General features: G+C 45.3%; 1 protein-coding gene across 1 annotated transcript in view; it reads left to right on the top strand.

Annotated features, from left to right (window-relative positions):
- lrrc75a (leucine rich repeat containing 75A) overlaps positions 1-4,196 on the top strand; it is a 10,149-nt gene extending 5,953 nt beyond the window's left edge. The window contains exons 6-7 of the mRNA XM_080771898.1: positions 1,975-2,253; positions 3,174-4,196. Of these exons, the coding sequence (XP_080628024.1) occupies positions 1,975-2,253; positions 3,174-3,506 (612 nt within the window). The 3' untranslated portion in view covers positions 3,507-4,196. The remainder of the gene's footprint in view (positions 1-1,974; positions 2,254-3,173) is intronic.
- The last annotated feature ends 6,914 nt before the right edge of the window (positions 4,197-11,110 follow it).

The following is an 11,110-nucleotide window of genomic DNA, read 5'->3' as shown; positions in this document are numbered from 1 at the left end:
GAAAGAACTGACCGATGCTCTGAAGGTATGTTACTGTTATAATGTTACTGTCCTGAAGGAACTGACCGATGCTCTGAAGGTATGTTACTGTTATAATGTTACTGTTACTGTCCTGAAAGAACTGACCGATGCTCTGAAGGTACGTTACTGTTATAATGTTACTGTTACTGTCCTGAAAGAACTGACCGATGCTCTGAAGGTATGTTACTGTTATAATGTTACTGTTACTGTCCTGAAGGAACTGACCGATGCTCTGAAGGTACGTTACTGTTATAATATTACTGTTACTGTCCTGAAAGAACTGACCGATGCTCTGAAGGTACGTTACTGTTATAATGTTACTGTCCTGAAAGAACTGACCGATGCTCTGAAGGTATGTTACTGTTATAATGTTACTGTTACTGTCCTGAAAGAACTGACCGATGCTCTGAAGGTACGTTACTGTTATAATGTTACTGTCCTGAAAGAACTGACCGATGCTCTGAAGGTATGTTACTGTTATAATGTTACTGTTACTGTCCTGAAAGAACTGACCGATGCTCTGAAGGTATGTTACTGTTATAATGTTACTGTTACTGTCCTGAAAGAACTGACCGATGCTCGGAAGGTATGTTACTGTTATAATGTTACTGTTACTGTCCTGAAGGAACTGACCGATGCTCTGAAGGTACGTTACTGTTATAATATTACTGTTACTGTCCTGAAAGAACTGACCGATGCTCTGAAGGTACGTTACTGTTATAATGTTACTGTCCTGAAAGAACTGACCGATGCTCTGAAGGTATGTTACTGTTATAATGTTACTGTTACTGTCCTGAAAGAACTGACCGATGCTCTGAAGGTACGTTACTGTTATAATGTTACTGTTACTGTCCTGAAGGAACTGACCGATGCTCTGAAGGTATGTTACTGTTATAATGTTACTGTTACTGTCCTGAAAGAACTGACCGATGCTCTGAAGGTACGTTACTGTTATAATGTTACTGTTACTGTCCTGAAGGAACTGACCGATGCTCTGAAGGTATGTTACTGTTATAATGTTACTGTTACTGTCCTAAAGGAACTGACCGATGCTCTGAAGGTATGTTACTGTTATAATGTTACTGTTACTGTCCTGAAGGAACTGACCGATGCTCTGAAGGTATGTTAATGTTATAATGTTACTGTTATAATGTTACTGTTACTGTCCTGAAGGAACTGACCGATGCTCTGAAGGTATGTTACTGTTATAATGTTACTGTTATAATGTTACTGTTACTGTCCTGAAGGAACTGACCGATGCTCTGAAGGTACGTTACTGTTATAATGTTACTGTCCTGAAAGAACTGACCGATGCTCTGAAGGTATGTTACTGTTATAATGTTACTGTTACTGTCCTGAAGGAACTGACCGATGCTCTGAAGGTATGTTACTGTTATAATGTTACTGTCCTGAAAGAACTGACCGATGCTCTGAAGGTATGTTACTGTTATAATGTTACTGTTACTGTCCTGAAGGAACTGACCGATGCTCTGAAGGTATGTTACTGTTATAATGTTACTGTTACTGTCCTGAAGAAACTGACCGATGCTCTGAAGGTATGTTACTGTTATAATGTTACTGTCCTGAAAGAACTGACCAATGCTCTGAAGGTATGTTACTGTTATAATGTTACTGTTACTGTCCTGAAGGAACTGACCGATGCTCTGAAGGTATGTTACTGTTATAATGTTACCGTCCTGTCCACGCTGACCGATGCTCTGAAGGTATGTTACTGTTAGGAGGGGCCTGGTCAGGAGTCAACCGACAGAGTCCTTCCACGAGCCAGATTTTGGTTCTCCCAGTACCAGCAGAGTAGTTCCGGAGCAGCGGATTGTGTTCATTCCCTGATGGACTGATCAGTAGCTACTGCGACGTATGTCGGGATTTGATCACACACACACACACACAGAGACGTGGCGCATTTATAGTAGGATAATAATAATGTGTTTACAGGACCCAGGGCTGTTCCCCAGCGTCACATGGATTGACCTCGGCAACAACGTGGATATATTCTCCTTACCTCAGCCCTTCCTGGTCAGTCTGAGGAAGCGCTGTCCTCGAGCCCAGGGCAACCTGCCCACCATCCTGGAGTTTGGAGAGAGTCAGGCCTCTGACCCCCCCGGACCCCCCCCGGCCCCCCGAGGGACGGGGGACGAGGACACAGAGGAGGAGACGGACGTGGAGGACAGCAACATGACCGTTAGCATGGGAGAGCTGCGCTCGGAGGAAGAGGTAAACATATATATGAATATATACTACTGTATACTGTACTACTATATACAGCAACATGACCGTTAGCATGGGAGAGCTGCGCTCGGAGGAAGAGGTAAACATATATATGAATATATACTACTGTATACTGTACTACTATATACAGCAACATAAGGCTTACCATACGTCCTCTTTTGCCCGGACAAGTCCTCTTTTGGGGGGCTGTCCGGGCAGTCCGGGGGGGGGGGGGGGGGGGGGTTTATAAATTCCTTCAAATGTCCGGGGTTTTACACGTATCGCCTGTATATGTATCGTTACGCTCACAGACCATTCAGACCAATGTGTATTACAATGCACGTTCAACGGTTCGTAGTGGAAAAACACTGTCAGAGGTGGACTTTCAGCCCGAACCCCGGAATGTGTATTATTCATAACTCTGCAAGTCTGCATGCGCTGTGCGCTGAGTCTGACAGCACTGGTCCCGACCGCAGAGCAGAGCAGAGAAAGGCTCGCTGGCTGCAGATAGACTGTTGTGCTCTCCGTGAGGAAAGCTTGACATGCCAAAAAACTATCTCATCATCATTGACATGCAGAAAAAGTAGGCTACTGTTTTCTTAGCTTTGTGAGAATTGTAACCATAATGGCCTTCATTAACCATAATGCACTATGTGTTTTAACATAATGCAGTGTGCACTGTGTTGTGTTCTAGGTGGAGATGGATGGGGAGATGGACTCCATTACCCATAATGCTCTGTGTTGTGTTCTTGGTGGAGATGGATGGGGAGATGGACTCCATTACCCATAATGCTCTGTGTTGTGTTCTAGGTGGAGATGGATGGGGAGATGGACTCCATTACCCATAATGCTCTGTGTTGTGTTCTAGGTGGAGATGGATGGGGAGATGGACTCCATTACCCATAATGCTCTGTGTTGTGTTCTAGGTGGAGATGGATGGGGAGATGGAGATCGAGGAAATGATGGAGGAACTGCTGGACTTCGACAGGGAGGTGCAGGGAGTGGGGGGGGAGGAGCTGGAGGACAGCCTGGACTTCATTACCCATAATGCCTCAGTGCAGATAGTGGAGGGGGAGGAGCTAGAGGACAGCATGTGGGCCTCCATGGAGGAAGGGGGTGGGGCTAGGCGGAGGAGGCGGGACTCGTGCTGCTCCAGCCAATCACGGCGCTCCTCCGCGGGAGCCGTAGAACCAATGAGGGTGGAGGAGGACGAGGTGGAGGAGACAAGCCGTCCAATGACAACGGAGCAGCTGACCTGAGAACCGGACGAGCCGATTGGACGACAGTTGTTTTTCACTGGCTCTCCTCTGATTGGAGCTTGGTTCTCCTGAGCTCCTATTGGCTGTATGACGCTTGTGCGCGGCTGCAACTTGTAGGGTCTGCAAAATGTTTAAATGGTTTTTTTTTTTTACTAGGCTGGTTCCTGGGTTAGGTGTGCCTGCACCTCATTGGCTCTCCCCTGAGCTCCTCTGCACCTGATTGGCTCTCCTCTGAGCTCCTCTGCACCTGATTGGCTCTCCTCTGAGCTCCTCTGCACCTGATTGGCTCTCCTCTGAGCTCCTCTGCACCTGATTGGCTCTCCTCTGAGCTCCTCTGCACCTCATTGGCTCTCCTCTGAGCTCCTCTGCACCTCATTGGCTCTCCTCTGAGCTCCTCTGCACCTCATTGGCTCTCCTCTGAGCTCCTCTGCACCTGATTGGCTCTGCTCTGAGCTCATCTTTTTCTGTGTCTGTCTGTCCATGTGCCTGTCTGCCTTTCTGCCTGTCTGTCCGCTTGCCCGTCTGTCTGCACAGAGCTCTGGAACGCCCACAGCTCACAGAGAACCAATGAAATTACTCTCTTTGAAACCAAATGAACCAATGAAATGGCTTTATCCATAATGGAGGCGGAGCTTAGACTGATGAGGACCAATGCCTTTCAGTGTACCCAGACAGTAGCGTCAAGAGGCGTCCAGAAAGCTCCCAGTCCAGGAGTCTGTTCCTGGGTTTAGAACAGCTGTAGCTGCGCTGTAGCTGCACTGTAGCTGCACTGTAGCTGCACTGTAGCTGCACTGTAGCTGCACTGTAGCTGCGCTGTAGCTGCACTGTAGCTGCACTGTAGCTGCGCTGTAGCTGCAGCTGTAGCTGCGCTGTAGCTGCGCTGTAGCTGTGCTGTAAGCGTCATTTCCATCCACCAGGAACAGACTTCTGGACTAGGTGGCCGCCTCTTGACGCTGCTCTCTGAGACCTGTCCAACATGGCTGCCTGTCCTGTCCAACATGGCTGCCTGTCCTGTCCAACATGGCTGCCTGTCCTGTCCAACATGGCTGTCTGTCAGGTCCAACATGGCTGTCTGTCAGGTCCAACATGGCTGTCTGTCAGGTCCAACATGGCTGTCTGTCAGGTCCAACATGGCTGTCTGTCCTGTCCAACATGGCTGTCTGTCCTGTCCAACATGGCTGCCTGTCCTGTCCAACATGGCTGCCTGTCCTGTCCAACATGGCTGCCTGTCCTGTCCAACATGGCTGTCTGTCCTGTCCAACATGGCTGTCTGTCCTGTCCAACATGGCTGCCTATCAGGTCCAACATGGCTGCCTGCTGCATTGAGGCCTGAGATGAGACGACAATCGTAATTGGACGATTTAAGTATGAAATAACGTTTAAATCATTATATAATGCATAGACTAGGTTTGTAGATCTAATAGCAGCTTTTTACCAGATCTATATATATATATATAAATTATACACGCAGTGTTGTTGCTTAACTCTGTCACGTATTTATTCAGGTCCCTGCTGATAATCCTGTCCTGCTATTGGATGAGTGCCTCTGATGTGCCTGTAACATGCCACCCGATTGGGTGGTGAGTGTGTAACATGCCACCCTATTGGGTGGTGAGTGTGTAACATGCCACCCTATTGGTGGAGAGTGTGCCATTAGATGTAACATGCCACTCTATTGGTGGATATGACACTTAAAGTGCTTAAAGTTGCTTGGTTCAATAACGTTCATTATAGAAGGACAATATCAGTCACCAGAAGCAGAGACGTGTGTTTTCAACCAGTCTAACGTTCATTAGAAGGACAATATCAGTCACCAAAAGCAGAGACGTGTGTTTCCAACCAGTCTAACGTTCATTAGAAGGACAATATCAGTCACCAGAAGCAGAGACGTGTGTTTTCAACCAGTCTAACGTTCATTAGAAGGACAATATCAGTCACCAGAAGCAGAGACGTGTGTTTTCTACCAGTCTAACGTTCATTAGAAGGACAATATCAGTCACCAGAAGCAGAGACGTGTGTTTTGGAGTGGAGTGGAGTTTGAAGTTAAATGGGTACAGTTTACAGTTTATTGATCAAATGAATATCATCCAAATATTGAATCAAGCAACTTAACAAAAGCCAGAGTAGACGTTAAATGACCATTTAAGCTAATAACCCTTTAAGTGATACAAATATCACCATAATGTCACCATGGATACGGATGTAATATTACATCATATCACCATGGATACGGATGTAATATTACATCATATCACCATGGATACGGATGTAATATTACATCATATCACCATGGATGTAAATTGTATTTGTTATTTAAATCAAACAATCAGAAATCAAGTTTTTATTCATAATATGTTAAAGTATTCAATGTTTTATTCATAATGTGGATATTACCCATAATGCATTGTGTTCCAATGGTTCAATGCGAGAAACACAATTAAATAAATCTGAATTATGTGTGTAGCAATTCATCATCAACTGAAATGTGTAATGGTGACACTGTGGACCTCCAAAATGACTTGGGGACCTCCAAAATGTGTTTCGGGGTTAAACCCTATGTTTCTATATCAGTGGTTCTCACAGGGTTAAACCCTATGTTTCTATATCAGTGGTTCTCACAGGGTTAAACCCTATGTTTCTATATCAGTGGTTCTCACAGGGTTAAACCCTATGTTTCTATATCAGTGGTTCTCACAGGGTTAAACCCTATGTTTCTATATCAGTGGTTCTCACAGGGTTAAACCCTATGTTTCTATATCAGTGGTTCTCACAGGGTTAAACCCTATGTTTCTATATCAGTGGTTCTCACAGGGTTAAACCCTATGTTTCTATATCAGTGGTTCTCACAGGGTTAAACCCTATGTTTCTATATCAGTGGTTCTCACAGGGTTAAACCCTATATGTTTCTATATCAGTGGTTCTCACAGGGTTAAACCCTATGGTTCAGCCTAAACCTTATGTGGACCAGATTAAATGTAGTTCTGGTCCGTAGCGTTAGAAGGACGTCTCTGGACCACAACTAGATGAAACCTATAATGCCTTTATAAGTCACTTTCCTCGCTGACGTGGCCCTCTGTAATATCTCTATTACAACGACAGGCCTGGTGTTTTCATCACGCTGAGTTAACCCATTCTGACCGGGCACCCATTTTGGTGTTGGCATCATGTTATGCTTTAGCTATTGAAAAATAGCAGATCTACAAGCTCATATCGCGCCACCGAGTGGCGCGATACGAGCTTGTAGGTCTGCTATTTTTGAAAAATCGAAGAGCGACTGACATTTTTTAGAATCTGATCTCAGGTCAGAATGGGTTCATCAGACCAGTGTGTGTCCAGTGGAAAACCTCGTATGAATCTGATCTCAGGTCAGAATGGGTTAATGTCTTTATTACGCTGACGACATACAGGCCTGTTGTTTTCATCATCACCAGTTCAGCACTGAACCTGCCCTTGCTTTAGGCTGAACTGATCATTCAGATCACTTCCCATTGCAGTCAGAACTACAGACTCACTCCCGATATAAACTATATAATTAGTGATGCACCGAATATTCAGCCGCAGAAAATATTCGTCAGAAAATGGCTAAAAATGCATTTTCGGCCTATTCGGTTTCGGCCCAAATAGGCAGAAAATATATCACCGAATAGTGTATGCAATTAATGCATTCAAAAGGGCTGAATAAATGTTTTATGGACCCATAATAGTGATTATTATTCAAGTTAAGTTTTGCCATAACCATTTATTTTGCCATAAATCAGGTAGCTTTAAGGTACGGCCATGACAGCAATGGTAGGAAAAATGTTGTATAATATTAATCATATTCGGATATTCGGTATTCGGTTTTCGGCCAACTGTTTCCTATATTCGGTATTCGGTTTCGGCCAAGAATTTCAATTTCGGTGCATCCCTATATATAATAGTTATAAATAATACACAATAAATAAATACTGAAACCAGATATAATCATTAGGGAAGGTGTATGCATGTAATACTATATGTAAACTCTTAATTTCCATTTTCCAGCCATTCAGTTGCAAAAGAAAAAGAAAAAGAAAAAACTATGGAATGAACTTCCCATTACAGTCAGAACTACAGACTCACTCCCAATCTTCCACCGTAGTCTGAAAACCCACCTCTTCAGACTCCATCTTAGCCTGTAGCCCCTCCCCTAGCCCGTAGCCCCTCTATGTGACTACACTACATAGCATATACCTGGTGTAGCCATTACTACACCTGGTGTAGCCGCATTACTACACCTGGTGTAGCCGCATTACTACACCTGGTGTAGCCATTACTACACCTGGTGTAGCCGCATTACTACACCTGGTGTAGTCATTACTACACCTGGTGTAGCCATTACTACACCTGGTGTAGCCATTACTACACCTGGTGTAGCCGCATTACTACACCTGGTGTAGCCGCATTACTACACCTGGTGTAGCCGCATTACTACACCTGGTGTAGCCGCATTACTACACCTGGTGTAGCCATTACTACACCTGGTGTAGCCGCATTACTACACCTGGTGTAGTCATTACTACACCTGGTGTAGCCATTACTACACCTGGTGTAGCCGCATTACTACACCTGGTGTAGTCATTACTACACCTGGTGTAGCCATTACTACACCTGGTGTAGCCGCATTACTACACCTGGTGTAGTCATTACTACACCTGGTGTAGTCATTACTACACCTGGTGTAGCCATTACTACACCTGGTGTAGCCATTACTACACCTGGTGTAGCCATTACTACACCTGGTGTAGCCATTACTACACCTGGTGTAGCCGCATTACTACACCTGGTGTAGCCGCATTACTACACCTGGTGTAGCCGCATTACTACACCTGGTGTAGCCGCATTACTACACCTGGTGTAGCCATTACTACACCTGGTGTAGTCATTACTACACCTGGTGTAGCCGCATTACTACACCTGGTGTAGCCATTACTACACCTGGTGTAGCCATTACTACACCTGGTGTAGCCATTACTACACCTGGTGTAGCCATTACTACACCTGGTGTAGCCATTACTACACCTGGTGTAGCCGCATTACTACACCTGGTGTAGCCGCATTACTACACCTGGTGTAGCCATTACTACACCTGGTGTAGCCATTACTACACCTGGTGTAGCCATTACTACACCTGGTGTAGCCATTACTACACCTGGTGTAGCCGCATTACTACACCTGGTGTAGCCGCATTACTACACCTGGTGTAGCCGCATTACTACACCTGGTGTAGCCGCATTACTACACCTGGTGTAGCCATTACTACACCTGGTGTAGTCATTACTACACCTGGTGTAGCCGCATTACTACACCTGGTGTAGCCATTACACCTGGTGTAGCCATTACTACACCTGGTGTAGCCATTACTACACCTGGTGTAGCCGCATTACTACACCTGGTGTAGTCATTACTACACCTGGTGTAGTCATTACTACACCTGGTGTAGCCATTACTACACCTGGTGTAGCCGCATTACTACACCTGGTGTAGCCGCATTACTACACCTGGTGTAGCCATTACTACACCTGGTGTAGCCATTACACCTGGTGTAGCCATTACTACACCTGGTGTAGCCATTACTACACCTGGTGTAGCCGCATTACTACACCTGGTGTAGTCATTACTACACCTGGTGTAGTCATTACTACACTTGGTGTAGCCATTACTACACCTGGTGTAGCCGCATTACTACACCTGGTGTAGTCATTACTACACCTGGTGTAGTCATTACTACACCTGGTGTAGCCATTACTACACCTGGTGTAGCCGCATTACTACACCTGGTGTAGTCATTACTACACCTGGTGTAGTCATTACTACACCTGGTGTAGCCATTACTACACCTGGTGTAGCCGCATTACTACACCTGGTGTAGTCATTACTACACCTGGTGTAGTCATTACTACACCTGGTGTAGCCATTACTACACCTGGTGTAGCCGCATTACTACACCTGGTGTAGTCATTACTACACCTGGTGTAGCCGCATTACTACACCTGGTGTAGCCGCATTACTACACCTGGTGTAGCCGCATTACTACACCTGGTGTAGCCGCATTACTACACCTGGTGTAGTCATTACTACACCTGGTGTAGCCATTACTACACCTGGTGTAGCCATTACTACACCTGGTGTAGCCATTACTACACCTGGTGTAGCCATTACTACACCTGGTGTAGTCATTACTACACCTGGTGTAGTCATTACTACACCTGGTGTAGTCATTACTACACCTGGTGTAGCCATTACTACACCTGGTGTAGTCATTACTACACCTGGTGTAGCCATTACTACACCTGGTGTAGCCGCATTACTACACCTGGTGTAGCCATTACTACACCTGGTGCAGCCGCATTACTACACCTGGTGTAGCCATTACTACACCTGGTGTAGCCGCATTACTACACCTGGTGTAGCCATTACTACACCTGGTGTAGTCATTACTACACCTGGTGTAGCCATTACTACACCTGGTGTAGCCGCATTACTACACCTGGTGTAGCCATTACTACACCTGGTGTAGCCGCATTACTACACCTGGTGTAGTCATTACTACACCTGGTGTAGTCATTACTACACCTGGTGTAGCCATTACTACACCTGGTGTAGCCGCATTACTACACCTGGTGTAGCCATTACTACACCTGGTGTAGCCGCATTACTACACCTGGTGTAGCCATTACTACACCTGGTGTAGCCGCATTACTACACCTGGTGTAGCCATTACTACACCTGGTGTAGCCATTACTACACCTGGTGTAGCCATTACTACACCTGGTGTAGCCGCATTACTACACCTGGTGTAGTCATTACTACACCTGGTGTAGCCGCATTACTACACCTGGTGTAGCCGCATTACTACACCTGGTGTAGCCGCATTACTACACCTGGTGTAGCCATTACTACACCTGGTGTAGCCATTACTACACCTGGTGTAGTAATGGCTACACCTGGTGTAGCCATTACTACACCTGGTGTAGCCATTACTACACCTGGTGTAGCCATTACTACACCTGGTGTAGCCATTACTACACCTGGTGTAGCCATTACTACACCTGGTGTAGCCGCATTACTACACCTGGTGTAGTCATTACTACACCTGGTGTAGCCGCATTACTACACCTGGTGTAGCCATTACTACACCTGGTGTAGCCATTACTACACCTGGTGTAGCCGCATTACTACACCTGGTGTAGTCATTACTACACCTGGTGTAGCCATTACTATACACCTGGTGTAGCCGCATTACTACACCTGGTGTAGCCGCATTACTACACCTGGTGTAGCCATTACTACACCTGGTGTAGTCATTACTACACCTGGCCAACAGGTATTAATAGTGTAGCCATTACTACACCTGGCTAACAGGTATTAATAGATTTGATAATAATGAAATGTGCTTGGGAGTTTTATTTTTATTTTTTTCCAATGATCCTCTACTGACATCTATTGTTGAAATGTTAATATTTCATCTCAATGATAATCTAATTAACCACGTTGGTGTTTTATCCATATTGACTTATTTAAATCACATCACGTATGATTTAAAACTATATTATTGTCAAGATAATTGAAATGACCCTTTTTTA

The sequence above is a fragment of the Protomyctophum bolini genome, assembly GCF_963924005.1.
Source record: "Protomyctophum bolini genome assembly, chromosome: 9".
In the NCBI taxonomy this organism is placed as follows: Eukaryota; Metazoa; Chordata; class Actinopteri; order Myctophiformes; family Myctophidae; genus Protomyctophum; species Protomyctophum bolini.
Note: the sequence above shows the minus strand (reverse complement) of the source record. Positions and strands in the feature narration are given on the sequence as shown.